Here is a 23,268-nt window from a genome sequence, read left to right on the forward strand (position 1 = left end):
TGTATAAACTGAGCACCATGCAAACGTACTATCCATCCTGACAATTATCAAGCCATAATTGAGCTTTGAACTGCTTTGCATTTACACTGGCAAAATAAGTCTTCATTTTGGAAGCATAATATTGCTGATTATGTACTTTCCTTCAACCTCACCTATAAATTTTATCTTGTGGAAGAAATGTAACCTGGTGCATTCATTAAACAGGTGGATTCTGGTGCCCAGAGTCTATTATAATAGAAACAAACTCTGCACTGACCTCAGTTTCTCCAGTTTACAGTGTGGATTCCTCAGTCCATCAGAGAGCAGCTCCACTCCTGAATCCTTCAGGTCATTAAAACTCAGGTCCAGCTCTTTCAGGTGAGAGGGGATTGAGCTGAGAGCTGAGGCCAGCACATCACAGCATTTCTCCGTGAGTTTACACCTTTGCATCCTGAAAGGAGACGGGTAATTTTGTTTTCATAAAAGGACCAGTGCTCTAAATTAATAAACCCATGTGGTGGAAGAACATCCCCACTATTTTATTTGAAATATTCTGTGGTTCTTCTTTTAAGAATAAAGAAGTACCATAGCCTAAAAAAGAAGGGGTTAGGGGGAAGAGTATTGTTAAATGTATTTATAATGAGAAAAATGACTAATTTAATGAACTTTGAAAAAGACACAATTAGGACATATAAAATGAAATGACTTTCCGTGACACTTCTATTAGAAAATTTTCCAAATCATTCATATTTACTTATGTTATTTATGATATGGTGGATTTGCAATAAAATATCTTGTTTAAATCTTTATGAATCATATAAACATTTTGAGTTTGACATTTTCATCAGGTTTACATCCTGATATTTCCCTTATACTCCATAAATCATGTCCCCAGTTTCAAAGACATTAGAAACACATGTACAAACCATTCTGTACAAACCTCAGTATCTCCAGTCTGCAGTGTGGATTCCTCAGTCCAGCACAGAGCAGCTTCACTCCTGAATCCTTCAGGTCATTGTTACTCAGGTGCAGCTCTTTCAGGTGAGAGGGGTTTGAGCTGAGAGCTGAGGCCAGCACATCACAGCATTTCTCTGTGAGTTTACACAGCCATAGCCTAAAAAAGAAGGGGTTAGGGGGAAGAGGATTGTTAAATGTATTTATAATGAGAAAAATGACTAATTTAATGAACTTTGAAAAAGACACAATTAGGACATATAAAATGAAATGACTTCCCATGACATTCTATTAGAAAATTTTCCAAATCATTCATATTTACTTATGTTATTTATGATATGGTGGATTTGCAATAAAATATCTTGTTTAAATCTTTATGAATCATATAAACATTTTGAGTTTGACATTTTCATCAGGTTTACATCCTGATATTTCCCTTATACTCCATAAATCATGTCCCCAGTTTCAAGGACATTAGAAACACATGTACAAACCATTCTGTACAAACCTCAGTATCTCCAGTCTGCAGTGTGGATTCCTCAGTCCAGCAGAGAGCAGCTTCACTCCTGAATCCTGCAGGTCATTGTCACTCAGGTCCAGCTCTCTCAGGTGAGAGGAGTTTGAGCTGAGAGCTGAGGCCAGTGCATCACAGCATTTCTCTGTGAGTTCACACCCTCGCAACCTGAATAAAAAGGGATAAAATGCAACAACTATTGCTAATTAGTTGTTGTTGGTGCTAATATTACTGGATTTATCCAAAGAAATTTAAGGTCAGATAGAGTATAACAGTAAGGTCTAATTACAGTACCATTCACTGCATACCTAATCTAGCACAACATACAGTAGTGGCCCTGCTGAAAAACAGAAGATATAAAAAATGCTTGGGCACCTTTCAAATACTGATGTAATAGCAAAATTAACACGCAAAACTGTAGCGTGAAAAAGTCCACATGCAAACATGTTAACCACTCAGCTATTTAAACACATTTCCCTTATACTGCAAAAGTACTGACCGCAGTATCTCCAGTCTGCAGTGTGGATTCCTCAGTCCAGCAGAGAGCTGATTCACTCCTGAATCCTGCAGGTGATTTTCACTCAGGTACAGCTTTCTCATGTGAGAGGGGTTTGAGCTGAGAGCTGAGGCCAGCGCATCACAACATTTCTCTGTGAGTTTACACCTTTGTAACCTGAATAAAAAGGGATAAAATGCAATAGCTATTTATTGCTAACATTACTGCATTCATCTAGAAATGCATCAAGAATTTTAAACAACCTATTATCATAAAGCTTTCAATTAACTTAGACTAAACACATTCCATGCAATTACTCTGGACGTTCTACATTTTACTGTATGAGAGGAGGCATGTGTAATCACGGATTGATGATCAGATAGACTGCTTTCATTCTGAATAAACTACTAGGTCAGATAGGGTACAACATTAGGTCTAATTACAGTACCATTCACTGCATACCTAATCTAGCTCAACATATAGTAGTGGCCCTAATGAATAATATAAAATATAAAAAAATGCTTGGGCACCTTTAAAATATTGAAGTTATAAAAAAATTAATATGTAAAACTGTAGCTTGAAAAAGTTCACATGCAAACATGTAAACAGCTATTTAAACACATTTCCCCTATACTGCAAAAGTACTGACCCCAGGATCTCCAGTCTGCAGTGTGGATTCCTCAGTCCAGCAGAGAGCAGCTCCACTCCTGAATCCTGCAGGTCATTGTCACTCAGCTGCAGCTCTCTCAGGTGAGAGGGGTTTGAGCTGAGAGCTGAGGCCAGCACATCACAGCATTTCTCTGTGAGTTTACACCTTTGCATCCTGAAAGGAGATGGGAATTTTGTTTTCATAAAAGGACCAGTGCTCTAAATTAATAAACCCGTGTGGTGGAAGAACATCCCCACTATTTTATTTGAAATATTCTGTGGTTCTTCTTTTAAGAATAAAGTTTTTACAATTATATTGACACTTTATTTCCAAAGAGCAAAAACAACACTTGCCATAGGGTTTCTATACATCTGACAGACTTTAACCATCCTTAATCTAGCCCAACACACAGCATTGGCCTTACTTAAAAATATAAAGTAAAAAAACAAATATTAATGTTATATTTAAAGTTTATATAACTCTACAGGGTGAAAAATTCACACGCAAACATATTTTTGCTGGTATATAACCAAAGAGCTATTTAAATATCATATTTCTCCAGTATTTCAGAAGTACTGACCTCAGTATTTCTAGCCTGCAGTGTGGATTCCTCAGTCTAGCAGAGAGCAGCTCCACTCCTGAATCCTGCAGGTGATTGTTACTCAGGTCCAGCTCTCTCAGGTGAGAGGGGTTTGAGCTGAGAGCTGAGGCCAGCGCATCACAGCATTTCTCTGTGAGTTTACACCCTTGTAACCTAAATGAAAAGGGATAGAATGCAACAGCTATTTATTGCTAACATTACTGCATTCATCTACAGAATTTTAAACAACTTATTGTCATAAAGATTTCAATTCACTTAGACTAAAGACATTCCATGTTATTACTCTCAAAATTAACATGCAAAACTGTAGCGTGAAAAATTTCACATGCAAACATGTTAACTACTCAGCTATTTATACACATTTCCCCTACACTGCAAAAGTACTGACCCCAGGATCTCCAGTCTGCAGTGTGGATTCCTCAGTCCAGCAGAGAGCAGCTCCACTCCTGAATCCTGCAGGTGATTTTCACTCAGGTGCAGCTCTCTCAGGTGTGAGGAGTTTGAGCTGAGAGCTGAGGCCAGCGCATCACAGCATTTCTCTGTGAGTTTACACCCTTGTAACCTGAATGAAAAGGGATAGAATGCAACAGCTATTTATTGCTAACATTACTGCATTCATCTACAGAATTTTAAACAACTTATTGTCACAAAGCTTTCAATTAACTTAGACTAAATACATTCCATGTTTTTACTCTCAAAATTAACATGCAAAACTGTAGCATGAAAAATTTCACATGCAAACATGTTAACTACTCAGCTATTTATGCACATTTCCCCTACACTGCAAAAGTACTGACCCCAGGATCTCCAGTCTGCAGTGTGGATTCCTCAGTCCAGCAGAGAGCAGCTCCACTCCTGAATCCTTCAGGTGATTTTCACTCAGTTGCAGCTCTCTCAGGTGAGAGGGGTTTGAGCTGAGAGCTGAGGCCAGCACATCACAACATTTCTCTGTGAGGTTACACTGTTGCAACCTGTAAAAAGATCTCTTTTTATTTTACAAAAGGAACAGTTCTTTAGATAAATATCAACACACACTGACTTGGCTGAAGAGAGATGAGGACTGTTAAATATTAAATAATGTATCCCGTAAGCCGGTGAGCTGACCCCAGTCCTTCAGTCTGATCACACCATCTTCATACAGACATTTCTGTCATGATTAGATGCTGAGCGTAAATGTATCATAATCCTTTGCTGTGATGGGTCTTGCACTGAAATCCCACTATAACTCTTGGATTATATCTCTTTTTATTTCATCAGCACAACTGCTTCAATTATACTTTATAATTTATATGTATACATACACATTATATGGAATCATTGTACATGGTCCGATATCATTTTACTGATTTTACTAATTTACTGACTCAATTTGAAAATTTACCATATACAGACAGCACAGAAGACAGACCAGCTGTATAAATGGCTAACATGTTAAAAAACTAACTTATGCAAGTTGCTCTGAATAAGAGCATCTGATAAATGCCAATAATGTAATGTAAATGACTTCAGTACGGTACCCCCATTAAAATGAATCCTCTATTTAAGGGATTACACATTTATTTGCAATGATTTATTTCATTATTTATAACGCATAGCCACGAGCCATTTCTTTTGAAATTTAAATTCCTAACAACTTAGCTAAGGAGAACTGAGTTGACAGTGTAAACAAAACAAGTCCAAATGCAAACAATAAAGTCTTACAAAATTCAGTTAAATGAAAGCCTCACTCATATTTTGTGGAACTGCCACATGGGTGCAACAAATTGCAGACTGTTCTGCTTGAAATGAATTAATATCACTAACATTGACAATATGTGAGACACTGGTTTGTCATTGGTCATTCTCTGGAAGGACTTACTCTGCAGCAATACTTACAGAGCTTTTCTGGAGAATTTCACCACTGGTAGCATACGAAGGAACCCGCTCTCTGATCTTTTGTACTTTCCGAAGTCAAACTCATCCAGATCCTCTTCTGACTTCAGCAACACAAAGACCAGAGCCGAAAGTTGTGTGGGTGTGAGTTTGCTTCTGTCAATACCTCCTGAGCTCAGAAATCCCTCGACTTCCTTCACTAGAGTATTGTCATTCAGTTCATTCAGACAGTGGAAAAGATTTATGGTCCTCTCTGCAGAGAGATTCTTCTTGATATTCTCCTTAATGTACTGTAGCGTTTTCTGGGTGCTCTTTGAGGTGCTTTGTGGTTGGGACTGCAGACTGCGAAAGACAGGGCTCACTGTGCCAATGATGCTTCCTGTCTCTGTCAGGCCTTGTAAGAGAATCTGATTGGAGTCCAGAGAGAGGCCAAGCAGGAACCGGAGGAAAAGGTCAAGGTGCCCACTCTGACTCTGTGAGGCCTGATCCACAGCCATCCTGTGCAAGTTAAATAAAGAGGTTTCCTCAGAGCGCCTGTTTGCCTTCTCAGTGGGGCTTTGGTCAAGCAGATTTGTCTTGCTGGTTCTGTAGGAGACGAACACATACAGAGCAGCCAGGTACTCCTGGATGCTCAGGTGTATGAAACTGAACACTCTGCCTCGGTACATCTCTGAAAATGACTCCTCTTTGAATATTTCTGTGCACAGCCCAGAGTGGACAGAAGCTGCACTGACATCAATGCCAACCTTCCTCAGATCTTCTTCATAGAATATGAGATTGCCATCCTTCAGGTGTTGGAAAGCCAGCTCCCCCAGTTTCATTATCATCTCTCTGTCTGACTGCAGCAGACCTTGTGGAGTGGTTTCCTTTCTCACCTGATACTTCTGATTCTTCAAAGTAGTCTGAAGCAGCAGGAAGTGTGTGTACATATCAGTCAGAGTTTTGGGGATTTCTCCACTGTCTTCTTCATTTAACGTTGCCTCCATAACAGTAGCAGAAATCCAACAGAAGACTGGAATGTGACACATGATGTAGAGACTCCTTGATGATTTAATGTGTGCGATAATTCTGTCAGCTGTTTTCTCATCACTGACTCTCTTCCTGAAGTACTCCTCCTTCTGTGTATCATTAAACCCTCGCACCTCTGTTACCTGGTGTATGCACTCAGGAGGGATCTGATTGGCTGCTGCTGGTCGGGTGGTGATCCAGAGGAGTGCAGAGGGAAGCAGATTCCCCTTAATGAGGTTGGTCAGCAACACGTCCACTGATGTTGACTCAGTTATATCACACCAACGCTCGTTGTTTTGGAAATCTAGAGGAAGTCGACACTCATCCAGACCATCAAAAATAAACAGAACTTTGACTTCATCTTGTTCAATGCTTTCGACCTTGTCCAGCTCTGGGTGATAATAGTGAATAAGCTCCATTAGACTGAATTGTTTCAGCTTCAGCAAATTCAACTCCCGAAAAGGAAGAGCAAATATGAAGTGAACATCCTGATTGGCTTTCCCTTCTGCCCAGTCCAGAATGAACTTCTGCACAAAGACTGTTTTTCCAATACCAGCGATCCCCATTGTCAGCACAGTTTTGATGTGTTTTTCTTGTCCAGGTAAAGGTTTAAAGATGTCATTGCAGTTGATCGCAGTGTCGTGTGTGATCTGTGTCCTGGATGCTGTCTCAATCTGTCTCACCTCGTGTTCGGTATTGACCCCCTCACTCTCCCCCTCTGTGATGTAGAGCTCTGTGTAAATATTGTTGAGGAGGGTTTGGTCTCCTTGCTTTGCAATCACTTCAGATATGATCTGGAACCTTGTCTTCATCTTGGCTTTAACAGCCTCTTGTGCTGTTTGCAACTGTTCATCTACAAGAAGAATGACATTTTCAATAAAACACATGCTGCTTACAGAAAGTGCACAACACTAAATAAATGAACTTTCATTCACTGCTGGAGTGCAGTAACTGTACTTCCTCCATTGTGAACCATTCATATAAAGTAAGGATGAAAACATTCAGGAAAATAAAAACAATGCAGAGAATAAATTAATAGAGGAATACATGTCTGACAAACATTGAATCAATGCATTGAGTATCATTGCAGTCTATCCTGACTGTGGCCACATATCTAGTGGGGCATGAGATTTTTACAGAAAAGACCTTACTCTGTCTGGTATCTGTGTCCTGTGTCCTGTAATCCACACACTGCCAGGGAATAAAGATTAGACAACAGTCAGAAAATCATACGGTCAGAAAACAGATGGTCCAAACAGTCAGGATTTTTAAGACTGCATTCCTCCCTCGTCTACTTCCAAAATACTCTCAGTGTTCAGATATGATATGCAGATTTCAAAATAAACTCTCTAAATATATTGGCAATTTTAATTGCCATTTAAATTCTTTAAATGTGAAAAGAAAGAGACCAGCTACATAAGGTGGGAGATGTCACCTTTATAAATCACACTTACTTCTGTTGTATGAATGTTGTTAGACACCAGGCTTTCACTAGGTTCAGCAACAAACCCACCGCTGAACTGGAATGGCTGCTCCATGGAACGGTCACTCTGCACTGAGAGGCAGCTGAGTGTTGGAGATTCCGCTCGCCGGACCCTGGTCACAGCAGAGTGAAAATAGCGTCAGTAACAAAACTTCATAATTAGCTACTTCAGTACCATTTTTGCATTAAACGCTCTTAACCCTGGAAAAGTGAATAGAGAAAGGTGCTAGTCAGAGCAGCAGAAGCTCGTGTAAACAGTTTCTGACAGAAGTACAACTTCCCTCTATGAAATGCAGTATGAATGAAAATACAGCATGCTACCTGGATCTGTGATGTCCAGTGCTGAAAGATATTTAACACCAGCATCGGTATCCAGTTTGTCTCTGTCTCTGTTTCTGTGGACACCGGCTATCACCAGTGTGTAGTGACTAAATGCTTAGTGAGCTCATTGTACATGTATTAAACATTCCTAATTCACCCCTCTGTATTACAGTCAGTTTTCTCACTTTGGATCCTCAGTTCTATCTCCTTCGCTGAACTGGAATGGCTGCTCCATGGAGCGGTCACTCTTCATTGAGAGGCAGCTCAATACTGGAGATTGTGCTCGTTGGACCCTGGATACAGCAGAGAGAAAATGATGTTAGTCACATTAACAAAATATCATCTTAAGCTACTGTAACTCAGTGGCACAAGAGAATCTGAATTTAAAGAATAGTTTTACTTCCTTGCTTTCATACTGTATTAGAAATGAGTTATTTCATTCCTTGCATTGCATTTATTTTATACCAGGTTTCCCTGAAATTACAGAAATCTAATTCATTATTACCACATTTCACCTATAACCCCCCCCCCCCCCCCCCCCCCAAGAGTCACAGTTAATACATAAGATCTTCCAATAAACAGTTTCTGAATCATATTAAATTCCCCTGTAATTTCCCCACTGTTAAATGTAGTCTGTGCATGAGCATACATGACTACTGAAAGTACCACATACAAGCAGAAATTTAACTTAACCAGCATCTCTATCTAGTACATTACAGTCAGTGAGCTCACTTTGGATCCTCAGTTCTATCTCCTTTGCTGAACTGGAATGGCTGTTCCATGGAGCGGTCACTCTTCACTGAGATGCAGCTGAACGTTGGAGATTCTGCTCGCTGGACCCTGGATACAGCAGAGGGAAAACCGTGTTAGTAGCAGTAACAACAGCTCCTGTAAACTGTTTCTGTCAGAAATAAAATTACATTCCCCCAATAATTTCCCGCTGTGAAATGCAGTCTGGATGAAAACGGAGCATGCAACCTGGAGCAATGATGGCCAAAGATATTTAACTTAACCAGCATCTGTTTGTTTTTGTCTCTCTGTTTCTGTGGATGTTACGGCCAGACTCCTACCAAAGGTGACTACAGGCAGTCACAGGGCAGTTGGCAGGATAAATACTCCGCACATAAAAGTACAACAACCCGGCTACTCGCTCTTCTGTTTGGTCCAGTCGGGCAGACGACACAGCGGCGAGTGCTTCGTAGTTTTGACTGGCTGAACAGTATTTATACGGGTCAGAGAAAAGATAGTTGGAGAGACAGCAGTGTACAGGAGTTTTAGAAAGAGTGGTTTGAGAGAGGGAAGAAGGTAATGTTTAGCAGAGAAAAGAGGAGTTCTGGAGATCAGTGCGCAACAGAATGAAATAAAACGGTGGGGACCGGCCAGTCTGCAATAGACTGTCGGACCGGCTCCACTGTCCTACCCAAAACAACAAAAAAAAACTAGAAAATAAACATGACAAAAATGCACCACCGTCTCACGAACTTTATACACAGAGTTGCACTTAAACACTAAGTGAGAAAACAACTATATTCACACAATATACCACGCTGGTACTCACTCTAACTCCCCGACGACTGTGCTTGCCGCCGTAGACATTTAAATTACCTGAGGTGCACACCTTCGTGCACCCGTGACCCTGACGTCACATGACCCATAACCCCTACTTCCGCGCACCCTTTATGTCCCGTGGCATAACCGTAACAGTGGACACCGGCTAACATCAGTGTGTAGAGACTGAATGCTTAGTGAGCTCATTGTACATGTTTAAACATTCCTAATTCACCCCTCTGTATTACAGTCAGTGGGCTCACTTTGGATCCTCAGTTCTATCTCCTTTGCTGAACTGGAATGGCTGTTCCATGGAGCGGTCACTCTTCACTGTGATGCAGCTGAACGTTGGAGATTCTGCTCGCTGGACCCTGGACTCAGCAGAGTGAAAATAGCGTCAGTAACAAAACTTCAGCTACTTCAGTGCCATTTTTGCATTAAATGTTTTTACTTCCTGGCCTCATATTAGTTTAAAAATGCTTACAAATAAAGTATAACACTTATTTTGTGCCATTAAACATCTCCCTTGTCAGCATCTTTGATTCACTTACATATGTTATTCATTGTGACCTTACCTTGAATCAGGGCTTAACTCTCCTGCACTGCACCTCAGTGGACAATCTTGTGTCTGCTCACTCTCTGCTGGCTCAGGGGCCTTAGCTGGGTCAGAGGAGAGGGATTCAGGAGGGCTGTCCATGGTCAGCAGGTCTGTCACAGAGAAGGAAAGAGACTATTGTTTGACTTTTAAGACCGTGGAATTTAATCCATAGAAGCATGGGGTCGTAAGACGTCGGGGACTTTATCTATGACATTTAAGTCTCTTCATTGTTCATGTACTCGGGGTTGTTCGAGAAAACAGCATTGCTGTCGTACCCTCTGTTCATATTATTCTGTGTATCATCTTGTACCACTAGGTGGCACCGTTTTACATGCGTTTTCTTGCAACTGCGTCGTCTGTAGACCTCTACATCAGTACAGTTTACATCTGATTACACACTAATTCTTTGATCTGTAGACGGTACAAGTTTTGCTCGAAATAAAGAGCCAGTTACAAAAAATAAAAGTTATTTATTCTCTCTCTATATCCCCTCTCTCTGGGGTTCTGTTTACGACCGTCGTTTTAGTCTTTCCTTGTTCCTGCTTGTTAGACGAATGTGGTACAACAGAAACGAATTGTGTTTTGTTGTACAGCTTCGTCCAAAGCGACATATTTTGAACTATAATACTAATGTTCCTTTAATTAAACGTTATTATTTGCTGGTTATTAAACCGTCAACATTAAAAACGCCCTTTGCTTTACTATGTTTTTATTATTATTATCAGGGTTTACATTTACAGCCAGCAAACGTAACTCATCCTGCAATATTAGTAAACTTTATTGAAATCCTTTTCGTTGCTCGGAATTTAAGTATAGCCTTATTCGTTTTCTAATCGGCTTTGTGGTTCCTTATATTAGGAAGGCCTAACTTACGTGGATAAACTTTACTCGAGTCGCACATACAGTACATGACGTGTCGTAAGCCTAGGTCCCTTTGGACGTCAGAGAAGACTCGCGGTTGTACCGAAGCAATAGGTAAGATGACAAACCAGCTATTATTTAACAGTTTTTGCTGTTTCCGAAGGATACTTTTTCCAAATGTTCTTACCTTTTCTGCCGTCAAACGGACGCAACCTATGCAAAACGCTTCACTTTTACTTTCACTTTTATTTTTCTCAACAGGAAAAAAAAAACGTCTGAGATCACAGTGCCTCTATTTACACTTTATCAGTCCAGAACCAGCAGGTGGCGTTTGATGATCACCCAAAAAATGTGCTTATTTAGGAAAGTATTTACGGTTCAATAAAAAAACTCCTTCCCCCAAATAATAAGAACACAAAAACAAGGCGAATATAAGAAGAAAAAAAAAAATAAAGACTGGATGTCCCTTCAGTTGGGTGAATCACACCATAACATCTTGATTCCAGACGCGCTCCTGAGCAGATGAAGGTGTCTAGCTTGCACCCCAAGTAGTGTGTATAAATCACGGCACGAAGAGCAAACGCGAAGGTGGAGAACAGTACGAGCTACGCAAGGCTGGATGTCTTTATACAAACCTCGCAGCGTGACTCTTCTATTCATTCAGTATAGCTGCTCATTCTCGACAGCAGTTTTTCCCCGTGTCCCGTGTGGTGGTGCTTTAGCCTCCCGTGCTGTTCACAGGTGCACGGAGTTTTCCAATCAGTCTCGCACAGCTCACACACGTTAGAATGATAGAAAAGATGGACAAATGTACGTAAAGCGTTTTTGCTGAGTGTTTTGTTTGTTTATTTTTGGTCAGTCTGAGTTTGCTCCTGTGTGCATAGTTTGGCGAAGTAGTTTCAGAAATAAATATGGTGTAATTATCAAATGAGAGCAAGTATTGTTCCTATTCTGCACGTTGACCAAAAGATGGCAGCAGCAAGCTAAAGTCAGGCTAGTTTTTTATCACAATATACATAGAATAGCAGACACTCCTGGATTTGCAAATGGGATGCTTTTCCCGTCCCACCTCCCATTTCAGAGGCAGGATTATTACTGGAATAATGTCTAGATCACATCAAGTCAATGACTGGTTTTCATGTGAGGGTTTCAATCAGGTCCACCAAGTCTTACCTCCTGCCATTAGTCCATATGTTTCTCTCTCTCTCTTAAACAAAACAAGGCTAAGGTAAGATGAGAGCTTTGTGAAGCTGAATGCCACAGTTTGTTGTTGTATGGTCTACTTCTATTCTGCCAGCTCCCCGTGTTCAAGACCAAATGGTCCCTTTCATCTCTGATTGGCTCAGCAATAACCAGATGAGACGGGTCTCCTAGCCTCCCGACATCTCCTGTCTAAATCCTAAATCCTGGTACACATTTCCGGAAAGGTTCAAGAAAATATCTGTCTGCATGCATGGTTAATATGTAAAATTCTATCCTATGTAAGTCACTCTGGATAAGACAATATGATGACAATAAATGACAATAATGTAATGTAATGGATCTGAACCCACAACACTCCAGCACACAAAAAGTATGGTTTATTATTTATTTATTTATTTTTGCTTAGCTGACACCGTTATGGTCAAGATGACATGTGTGGCCTTTTTCACAAAGGAAAATCAAACAAAATTCAATATATGCAGTATATACAAAGTCGCTTCAATATGTAATAGACACAGAAATCCTTTACAATACATATGTGATCTTTTGATCTCTGAATGACATCTCACCAGTATTTTAAAACTGATTAGACATTAAAAACAGCAGGGAAAAAAGTAAAACTGTACTGGTATATTATGAAGCATGTGGAAATTATTTTTACACGGATGTTTACATGATATTTATATGTTTGGACATTGCCTATGTAACAGAGTTAAAATTGTAGTTTGTGATGAGAGTTTCGCCATATTTAAGCAGCCCTAGGCGGTATTAGTTTTCCTGGAGCCTCCTTTGGAGTTGTGGCGTACTGCAGGTCTGCGTTTATTTTTGTCCTCGTGTTGTTGCCGTACTCCAGCAGAAGCGGTAGGCTGACTGCATGAGATACTGCGGTATTACAGACCCCAGGGGATCTGAAGACATTTATGTGTTTGTTTTGTCTTCTACTCAAGGAGTAAAAGAACAAAAGCACATGGTTGTCCCTCAGTCCTTTGACGGTCTGGCCATCATTACACTTAGATGATGTCAGCAGAGTTGTGCCTATCATCCAATTAGCTCCTACTTTACTTTAGTGCATTCTGGGATTTGGAGTGTGTAATATAGTTGCAATGGCTGTGTGTGTGTCTGAGGATTGCATTTGCCTCGACTTGCACTCCCGTGCAAACGCAGAGGTTATCGCTGTGAGACAAGCCAACGTGTGTGTAGCGAAGGGCGAGAGCAGTCACCCCACCCGGCCTTGAACCTGGGTCTACAGGGTACCAACCATGCAACTTTGACCGCGACGCCAAACAGCCAGGCTCGTTGGTATGGCAGTCAGAGCGCATACTCAACTGTAGTGACAGCACTCCGTCACAGTGTGCAACTGGCGATCCCTAAAGGGTGGGTGAAACCTCTCTGTGCTGCGTGGAGCTCCAGTGTGAGCTGACAGAAATCTGCAGAGGAGAGGGAGATTACTGCAGGAGAGAGTCAGAGACACACTAGTTCGATGGCCACATCATCATCATCCTCATTATTGATTTTTCATTCTTAACTGGCCACCTGCCATCATCAGCATCTCTTCGTGAATCAATCTTCAACGGTTTCATTTATTTTAGTACTACTGCCAGGTCTTCTGTATATATTAAAGTATATATTTAACTTGTCGGAAGAAACTTTATTTTACAGTTCAACCAGCCTCTTAAACCCACCTCAAACCAGATTTTTGGGAGGACAGCCTGCCACCAGTTTGATGTATACTGAGTGGAGGTTTCCAACTGATGCTGTGATCTGAGAATTTACAGGTTTAAACTGGTCACAGCCCTCAAAGTCCTTGTAGTGTGAACGGGCCAGTACAGTATGAGGTATTGAAAGCACATACTGTACTGTACTTATTGTACTGACAAGGATAATAATATAATCCATTCTTCATTTTCCACTTTATTTTTAAGTCTACCTGTGGAAAACCTGAATATGAGATGACTGTATTAAACAGGAATCATGTCTAACTTACATTTCTGCTGACTGGTTTATCTGCAGCTCCTTCGATGTCACACCAACCTGTAAGAGCACAGAGAAACAGAGTTAGAGACACAGCCTGTCTATGAAGTGCAGTGTGGAAACCCAGAGCACCGTGAGAATGGGAGAGCCCCACACATTGATGTGACATCCTCTAATGTGCTTCATTACAGACAAACAGGACTGACCTGGGGACTCTCAGAATGAACCTTTTAACCCATTCATACATTCATTTTTCAATATGTTTTATACAAATTATGTACTTTTCCTCTAGTGTGTTTTTATGTGAGGCCCATCGGCCAGCACTGCCATGTGCTGACTGTGTATTCATCAAGGATGGAACAGGTTGAGAGAAACCATCAGTCTAAATGGTAAGAACTGTACCTCACCTGTTTCCGGATCACAAACCATCATCTGTGTATTAGAGATCGTTAGAGAAATACAAACTGAAATCAGATACTCTACTTACACCTTCAAGTTGCATCGTGGATCATTTTGTATGGCAGAGAAGAGCTTCTCTTTACAACCCTGCAAGTCATTTGCTCTGAGATTCAGCTCTCTCAGGTGTGAGGGGTTTGAACACACAGCCGAGGCCAGGTGAGCACAGCCTGTCTCTGTGACGCCACACATCCACAGACTGTAGAAAGGAGACGAGAGCTGTTCACTGTCCAAGCTCAGGCTACAGTTAGCTTTGCTGCCTCTATAGGCAGCAGACCTCTTAACTTACATCCTCAAACATAATCTTAAATATGCAAAGGCATGCTTTCATTCATAAACTAGTTTTTCAACAGCGACCTTTTCACAAACTGATAATCAGGAAAGTCTTCATCACCATTAAACCTTTCATTTATCAGTCACAGGTGAATTGACTCCCCCAAATATGTGGGGATAATGAAAGCAAGATTCACTAAAGAATAATGTGTGCAGTAAAACATGCACGGGATTTAATGACCAGATTTACTAAGCAGTCTTAATGGCTGAACTGCACCATTAAGTACTGTTACATTGTGATTGCGACACCATGTGCTTTTGCCAATGACACATATTTGGTTTTCATAAGTGGGATAAATGTACTAAAACTGGCCATTATGTGAAGTGTTGTCCAATTTACTAAAAACAATATCATACACAAGCCCTGTATTTGTGCTGAAATTTTTCAGCCTTTTAAAACCACTCACTTTCTGGGTAAAGCATATGGTTGTATAAACTGAGAACCATGTAAAGGCCCTATCCATCCTGACAATTATCATGCTATAGTTGAGCTGTGAACTGCTTTGCGTTAAAACTGGCAAAATAAGTCTTGATTTTGGTAGAGTTAATATTCCTGATTATGTACTTTCTTTCAACCTCACCTATAAATTTTACCTTGTGGACAAGAGAACCTGGTGCATTCATTAAACAGGTGGATTCTGGTGCCCAGAGTAAATTATAACATAAAGAATCTCTGCACTGACCTCAGTATCTCCAGTTTACAGTGTGGATTCCTCAGTCCAGCAGAGAGCAGCTCCACTCCTGAATCCTGCAGGTCATTGTTACTCAGGTGCAGCTTTCTCAGGTGAGAGGGGTTTGAGCTGAGAGCTGAAGCCAGCGCATCACAGCATTTCTCTGTGAGTTTACATCTCCAAAGCCTTAAAAAGAAGTGGTTGGAGGAAGAGGGATGTTGAAAGTATTTATGATCAGGATAATGACTAATTTAATGAAGTTTGAAAAAGAGATGATTAGGACATTTAAGATGAAATGACTAGCCACCACAGTTTTATTAGATATTTTTCCAAATCATTCATATTTACGTGTGTCATTTATGTAATGGTGGATGTGCAATAACATCTCATAAAAATCTGTATCAATCATATCAACATATATATATATATATATATATAATCTCAACCCTACACTCCACAAATCATGTCCCCAGTTTCAATGATATTAGAAACACACGTTCTGTACTGACCCCAGGGTCTCCAGTCTGCAGTGTGGATTCCTCAGTCCAGCAGAGAGCAGCTCCACTCCTGAATCCTGCAGCTCATTGTCACTCAGGTACAGCTTTCTCAGGTGAGAGGGGTTTGAGCTGAGAGCTGAGGCCAGCGCATCACAGCAATTCTCTGTGAGTTTACACCATTGCAACCTGAATAAAAAGGGATAAAAATGCAACTACTATTTATTGCTAAAATTACTGGATTTATCCAAAGAAATTTAAATAACCTATTATCATAAAGCTTTTAATTATTTTAAACTAAAGACATTCCATGTTATTACTCTGGACATTCTACATGATACTATAGAGGGGGCATGTGTCATCGGGGATTAATGATAAGATGGACTGCTTTCATTCTGAATAAACTACTAGCTCAGATAGGGTACAACATCAGGTCTAATTACAGTACCATTCACTGCATACCTAATCTAGTTCACCGTAGAGTAGCAGCCCCACTGAAAAAATATAAAATATATTTAAAATTCTTGGGTACCTTTCAAATATTAAAGTTATAGCAAAATTCATTTTTTAAAACTGTAGCATGTAAAAGTTCCCATGCAAACATGCTAACCACTCAGCTATTTAAACACATTTCCCCTATACTGCAAAAGTACTGACCCCAGGATCTCCAATCTGCAGTGTGGATTCCTCAGTCCAGCACAGAGCAGCTCCACTCCTGAATCCTTCAGGTCATTAAAACTCAGGTACAGCTTTCTCAGGTGAGAGGGGTTTGAGCTGAGAGCTGAGGCCAGCGTATCACAGCAATTCTCTGTGAGGTTACAGTCTTGCAACCTGAATAAGGATGCAAAACATTTCATTCCATTTTACAAAAGAAACGCGCCTGTCGATAAATATTAACACACACTGACTTGGCTGAAGAGAGATGAGGACTATTAAATACGACTATGGAAACCACTGATATCCCTTTAGCAGGTGAGCTGACCCTAGTCCTTCAGTCCGATCACATAATCTTCGTACAGACATTCTGATCATGATTAGATGCTGAGTGTAAATATACCATAATCCTTTGCTGTGATGGGTCTTACACTGAAATCCCACTATAACTCTTGTATTATACCTCTTTTTATGTCATCAGTGCAACTGCTTCAATTACACTTCATAATTTATATGTTTTATATACACATTATATGTGATTATTGTAAATAGTCCGATACCATTTTACTTAATTACCAGACTTGAAAATTTACCATGCACAGAGAACACAGAATACAGCCACTTCTAATGATGCCAAATACAATCCATTTGGGCTGCAGCTGGCTAATTATGAGTCAGCAAAGAAAACTGATTTCTCCTGGAGGAGGTTTGTATTGCATTTACATTTACATTTATTCTTTTGGCAGACACTTTTATCCAAAGCGACTTACAAGTGAGGTACAATACAATCTGCATCTAAACCATTATCTAAATCACTAAAACTGGGGGAGGAGGCTCCTGAAATTTGCTCTCTCTGGGTGCAAGCTAAGCTCTATGGTCCCGGGTTCAACCCCAGCCATGTAATTAGCCAGTGACTGAGAGCCCACAGTTGCACAGATGTTATCAAAGGTGTAGCACCCATGCCTTTATGAAAAATAGGCTGGCTCTGGGTGAGTGTATCAGAGGATTACATTCAGCTCGCCTCAGAATTTTTGCAAGAAAACAATTAAACTGGTGCACTTTTCAATGCAAAATGCATAAAATTGTTCTACATAACAGCATTTTTGGCTAGATACCCTGCACAAACTCAGATATCGAAGTTATCCTAAATAAAGTTATCCTTAAATAAAGTTCCTTTATTTAAGTTGGTTATCTTTACAATGAACCAGGAGCAGGACTCATAACCCAAAGTTTGCTGGTTCTATTCAATTTTCAGCAGCTGCATTTGTAAACCAACAGAAGGGGTTTTCAGGAGGCACATGCAGATCCTGAAAAGAGGGCATTGCAGTAGTCCAATTTGGATGTAACAAAAGCATGGAATAACTTTTCAGTGTTGTGTACTGACAAAAATTTCCTGATTTTGGCTATATTCCTCAAATGAAAGAAAGCAGTCCTGGAGGTGTTTTTATAAGTGTTTCAAAAGGGACACCAGTGACACCAAGGTCTTTGATGGTTGCACTTGAGGTCACCAAGACACCATCAAGATTTAATGTAATATAATGTAATAAGAACTCCCCAACGATCGACACTCCAATCACCATTGAGGGTTCTGTGGTGGCCCCCTCCAGGTCAGCCAAAAACCTGGGTGTGACCCTGGACGACCAGTTAACCTTCTCAAGCCACATCGTGGCGGTCACCCGGTCCTGCAAATTCTCTCTCTACAACATCAGGAGGATCCACTCTTTCCTTAGCCAACAAGCAACCCAGCTCCTAGTTCAAGCAATAGTCATCTCCTGCCTTGACTACTGCAACAGCTTACTGGCCTGTGCTATCAGGCCACTTCAGCTGGTTCAGAATGCTGCTGCATGCCTGATGTTCAACCTCCCAAAACATTCTCATGTCACTCCGCTACTCACTGCACTTTACTGGCTTCCGGTAGCAGCCCGCAACCAGTTTAAGACACTGGTACTGGCTTACCAGGCCACAAGAGGCTCTGCCCCGTCCTACCTTCAGTCTCTGATCACTCCATACACTCCAACTAGATCTCTCCGCTCAACCTCCTCTGGGCAGCTGGTGGTCCCCTCACTTTGGGAACCTGGCAGCCGTTCCACTTGGCCACGTCTTTTTTCTGCCCTTGTTCTGCGGTGGTGGAATGACCTTCCTCAGCCAATCAGAACTGCAGAATCACTCACCATCTTCCACAGGAGCCTAAAAACCCACCTTTTCAGAATCCACCTGTCCCCTATTGTGCAACCTTTCTGTTAGGTTTCTATATAAAAAAAATCCTCTGTACTAACCCTGTCTCTATGTTGCAGGTTTTGTTTGCAGATTTCTGTTTTATTGTTGCAGGATATACAGGAGCATGGTACTGTAAATAATTTGCATTCCTACTGTGATCTTCTATGAGGAAGTCAGCTAAACCTATTTGATACACTAATTGTAAGTCGCTTTGGTTTAAAAGCATCTGCGAAATGCCAAATTGTAATTGTAAATTGTAATATAGTTTTCTGCCGAAAGCCAAAAACCAATATTTCTGTTTCCTCCAATTTAGAGGGAGGAAATTTTGGGCCATCCATGTCTTTATAGCTTCCATGTTTGACATTTTCAAGGAGACCTTAGGTTTGGCCAATATGTATAACTGGGTATCATCTGCGTAGAAATTAATGCCATGTTTACAGATGATATTGCGAAGAGGCAACATGTATAAAGAAGTAATCAACAAAAGTCGGGACACCTGTAGGAATTGTTTGCATCAACTTTGAAGGCTTCATTTACTTCCATTGCTGCAGAAAAGCTGTAAGTTGTTAACCCATTACTTGTTCCCCGAAAAGAGAAATTGACATTATTTTTCAGTTTTTGGTAGTTTAAACTTTTTTTAACCTTTGGCAGTTTACCGCCTCCTTTTGTTCCATTTCAGGTCATTCACTGGACCTGAAGTGCTTAAATTTCAATAAACTGGAAAAATGGAGGTGTTCTAAAACTTTTGACCAGTAGTGTATGCCAATCAGGTTTTCAAATCAGTCTAAGAGAATAAGATGATCGATAGTATCGAAAGCTGCACTTAGGTCTAGGAGCACAAGTAGGGAGATACAGCTATTGTCAGAGGAGAGGAGTAGGTCATTAAGCACTTTTAGGAGAGCGGTTTCTGTGCTGTGATGCAGTCTAAACCCACACCAAAAGACTTCCAGAATGTTATTGGTCTGTAAAAAGGAGCAACATTGCTTTGTTACACTTTTTCAAAGATTTGGAATGAGAGATTCAAGATGGGCCTGTAGTTCGACAGGTCATTCAGGTCTAGATTGAGCTTCTTCAGAATAGGCTTGATGACTGTTTATTTGAAGGACTCAGGTACATGTCCAGATATTAGGGAGGCATTGATAAGATTTAACAATGGTGTGCCAATTTCAGGTAGCATCTGTTTTAAACATCTTGTCGTAATGTGGTCTAACAGGCAGGCGGCATTTTTAGATTAATTAATTAGGGAGGAGAACTCGCTTAATTCAATGGGTTTGAAAGAGTCTAGGCATGTGGCTGGCCTTGTGGACATCTCTACATTATCTGAGACTGGACAGGACAGGCTGGAGGCAGAAGTATAAAAAGGTTTTTGAATTGTCTCTCATATCTTTATGATTTTGCTGTCAAAGAAGTTAATTAAGTCATTGCTGCTATGAATTGCTGAAATGCAGGGATTGGCTGATGCAGGGCTCTTAGTCTGGCGACAGAGCTGAACGGATATCTGGGATTTTCCCCACTGGGCCACTGCTGTTGTACCCTTGGGCAAGGTACGTAATCCAGATTTGCCTCAGTAAATATCCAGCTGTATAAATGAATAACATGTTAAAAAATTGTAACCTATGTTAGGTCTAGAAAAGAGCGTTTGCCAAATGCCAATAATGTAATGTGATGTAACTGACTGCAGTAAGGTAACCCCATAAAAAATAAAATTCTCTATTTAAGGGATTACATGTTTATTTGAGATGATTTATTTGATTATTTACAACTTGTACACAAGCCATTTATTAAATTCTTAACAGCTTAGCTAAGGAGAACTGAGTAGTCCTACAAAATTCAATGAAATGAAGGCCTAAATGAAGTCATATTTTGTTGAACTTAATATTACTAACATTGACAATGTGTGAGACACTGGTTTGTCATTGGTCATTCTCTGGAAGGACTTACTCTGTCGAAATACTTAGAGCTCTTCTGGAGAATTTTACCACTGGCAGCATACGAAACAGCCCTTCCTCTGATCTGCTGTACTTTCTGAAGTCAAACTCATCCAGGTCCTCTTCTGACTTCAGCAACACAAAGACCAGAGCCGAAAGCTGTGTAGGTGTGAGTTCTCTTCTTTCAATACCTCCTGAGCTTAGAAATCCCTGGATTTCCTTCACTAGAGTATGGTCATTCAGTTCATTCAGACAGTGGAAAAGATTTATGGTCCTCTCTGGGGGGAGATCCTCCTTGATCTTTTCCTTAATGTAATGGAGCGTTTTCTTGGTGCTCTCTGAGGTGCTTTGTGGTTGGGACAGTAGGCTATGCAAGAGAGACCTCATTGTGATGATTCCTGTCTGTGTCAGGCCTTGTAAGAGAGTCTGATTGGAGTCCAGAGAGAGGCCAAGCAGGAATCGGAGGAAAAGGTCTAGGTGCCCACTCTGACTCTGTGATGCCTGATCCACTGCCATCTTGTGCAGGTTGAATAAAGAGGTTTCCTCAGAGCGCCTGTTTGCCATCTCAGTGGGGCTTTGGTCAAGCAGATTTGTCTTGCTGGTTCTGTAGGAGACGAACACATACAGAGCAGCCAGGTACTCCTGGATGCTCAGGTGTATGAAACTGAACACTCTGCCTCGGTACATCTCTGAAAATGACTCCTCTTTAAATATTTCTGTGCACAACCCAGAGTACACAGAAGCTGCACTGACATCTATGCCAACCTTCCTCAGATCTACTTCATAGAATATGAGATTGCCATCCTCCAGGTGTTGGAAAGCCAGCTCCCCCAGTTTCATTATCATCTCTCTGTCCGACTTCAGCAAACCTTGTGGGGCTTTTTTTTTTCTCATCTGATACTTTTGATTCTTTACATTAGTCTGAAGCAGCAGGAAGTGTGTGTACATTTCAGTCAGAGTTTTGGGGATTTCTCCACTGTCTTCTTCATTTAACATTGCCTCCAGAACAGTAGCAGAAATCCAACAGAAGACTGGAATGTGACACATGATGTAGAGACTCCTGGATGACTTAATGTGTGAGATAATTCTGTCGGCCACTTTCTCATCACTGACTTTTTTCCTGAAGTACTCCTCCTTCTGTGTATCATTAAACCCTCGCACCTCTGTTACCTGGTGTACGCACTCAGGAGGGATCTGATTGGCTGCTGCTGGTCGGGTGGTGATCCAGAGGAGTGCAGAGGGAAGCAGATTCCCCTTAATGAGGTTGGTCAGCAACACGTCCACTGATGTTGACTCAGTTATATCACACCAGCGCTCATTGTTCTGGAAATCTAGAGGAAGTCGACACTCATCCAGACCATCAAAAATAAACAGAACTTTGATTTCATCTTGTTCAATGCTTTCGACCTTGTCCAGCTCTGGGTGATAATAGTGAATAAGCTCCATTAGACTGAATTGTTTCATCTTCAGCAAATTCAACTCCCGAAAAGGAAGAGCAAAGATGAAGTGAACATCCTGATTGGCTTTCCCTTCTGCCCAGTCCAGAATGAACTTCTGCACAGAGACTGTTTTTCCAATGCCAGCGATCCCCTTTGTCAGCACAATTTTGATGCGTTTTTCTTGTCCAGGTAAGGGTTTAAAGATGTCATTGCAGTTGATCGCAGTGTCGTGTGTGGTCTGTGTCCTGGATGCTGTCTCAATCTGTTTCACCTCGTGTTCGGTATTGACCCCCTCACCCTCCCCCTCTGTGATGTAGAGCTCTGTGTAAATACTGTTGAGGAGGGTTGGCTTTCCTTGCTTTGCAATCACTTCAGATATGATCTGGAACCTTGTCTTCATCTTGGCTTTAACAGCCTCTTGTGCTGTTTGCAACTGTTTATCTACAAGAAGAATGACATTTTCAATAAAACACACGGTGCTTACAGAAAGTGTACAACACTAAATAAATGAACTTTCATTCACTGCTGGAGTGCAGTAACTGTACTTCCTCCATTGTGAACCATTCGTATGAAGGATGAAAACTTTCAGGAAAAGAAAAGCAGTGCAAGAGAATAGATTAACACAGAGGAATACACGTGTGACAAACATTGAATGAATGGATATATCATTACAGTCTACACTGACTGTGGCCACATATCTAGTGTGGCATGAGATTTTTACAGAAAAGATCTTACTCACTTATGTCCTGTTTGTAATCCACACACTGCCAAGGAATAAAGATTAGACAACAGTCAGAAAATCATACGGTCAGAAAACAGATGGTCCAAACAGTCAAGTTTTTTAAGACCGCATTCCTCCCTCGTCTACTTTCAAAATCTTCTGAATGCTCAGATATTATATGCAGATTTCAAAATAAACTCTAGAACAGTCATGTTTTGGTTCATTTGCAGTTTCAGTAGCTATTCTTTAAATTCTTTAAATGTGAAAAGAAAGAGGCCAGCTACATAAGGTGGGAGA

The 23,268-nt window shown here is 40.8% G+C and overlaps 2 protein-coding genes across 5 annotated transcripts in view; both read right to left on the bottom strand.

Annotated features, from left to right (window-relative positions):
* The window catches only part of LOC118770861 (NACHT, LRR and PYD domains-containing protein 12-like), a 29,815-nt gene that overhangs the window by 2,053 nt on the left and 4,494 nt on the right, over positions 1–23,268 (bottom strand). Inside the window, exons 1-16 of one of the 4 annotated variants that reach the window (XM_036518609.1) lie at positions 11,072–11,137; positions 10,001–10,133; positions 9,689–9,796; positions 8,610–8,717; positions 8,063–8,170; positions 7,528–7,669; positions 7,225–7,264; positions 5,069–6,926; positions 3,991–4,164; positions 3,582–3,755; positions 3,173–3,346; positions 2,593–2,766; positions 1,947–2,120; positions 1,442–1,615; positions 920–1,093; positions 257–430 (exon numbers count right to left, since the gene is read on the bottom strand). In XM_036518609.1, coding sequence (XP_036374502.1) covers positions 257–430; positions 920–1,093; positions 1,442–1,615; positions 1,947–2,120; positions 2,593–2,766; positions 3,173–3,346; positions 3,582–3,755; positions 3,991–4,164; positions 5,069–6,926; positions 7,225–7,264; positions 7,528–7,669; positions 8,063–8,170; positions 8,610–8,717; positions 9,689–9,796; positions 10,001–10,122 — 3,878 coding nt within the window. In that variant the 5' untranslated portion in view covers positions 10,123–10,133; positions 11,072–11,137. Of the gene's footprint in view, positions 1–256; positions 431–919; positions 1,094–1,441; positions 1,616–1,946; positions 2,121–2,592; positions 2,767–3,172; positions 3,347–3,581; positions 3,756–3,990; positions 4,165–5,068; positions 6,927–7,224; positions 7,265–7,527; positions 7,670–8,062; positions 8,171–8,609; positions 8,718–9,688; positions 9,797–10,000; positions 10,134–11,071; positions 11,138–23,268 lie in introns of those variants that run through there. The other 3 variants (XM_036518608.1, XM_036518610.1, XM_036518611.1) reach the window with 3 other exon arrangements.
* Positions 14,109–22,814, bottom strand: LOC118771512 (NACHT, LRR and PYD domains-containing protein 3-like). Its single transcript, XM_036519519.1, has 8 exons — positions 22,796–22,814; positions 21,194–22,691; positions 20,825–21,157; positions 16,670–16,843; positions 16,028–16,201; positions 15,531–15,704; positions 14,546–14,713; positions 14,109–14,118 (listed from the first exon to the last, which is right to left on the bottom strand). The coding sequence occupies exons 1-8, from the start codon at positions 22,812–22,814 to the stop codon at positions 14,109–14,111; spliced, it is 2,550 nt and encodes an 849-aa protein (XP_036375412.1).

This window comes from Megalops cyprinoides, chromosome 24 (assembly GCF_013368585.1).
Source record: "Megalops cyprinoides isolate fMegCyp1 chromosome 24, fMegCyp1.pri, whole genome shotgun sequence".
NCBI lineage: Eukaryota > Metazoa > Chordata > Actinopteri > Elopiformes > Megalopidae > Megalops > Megalops cyprinoides.

Bases quoted from the DNA above. Each gene is read 5' to 3' on its own strand.
- LOC118771512 (XM_036519519.1), bottom strand. The intron at 21,158-21,193 runs GTCTCTCTTGCA...CCAACCACAAAG, and splicing joins ACAGGAATCATCACAATGAG to CACCTCAGAGAGCACCAAGA. The intron at 16,202-16,669 runs GTCAGTACTTTT...CTTTTTATTCAG, and splicing joins TGCAGATTGGAGATCCTGGG to GTTGCAATGGTGTAAACTCA.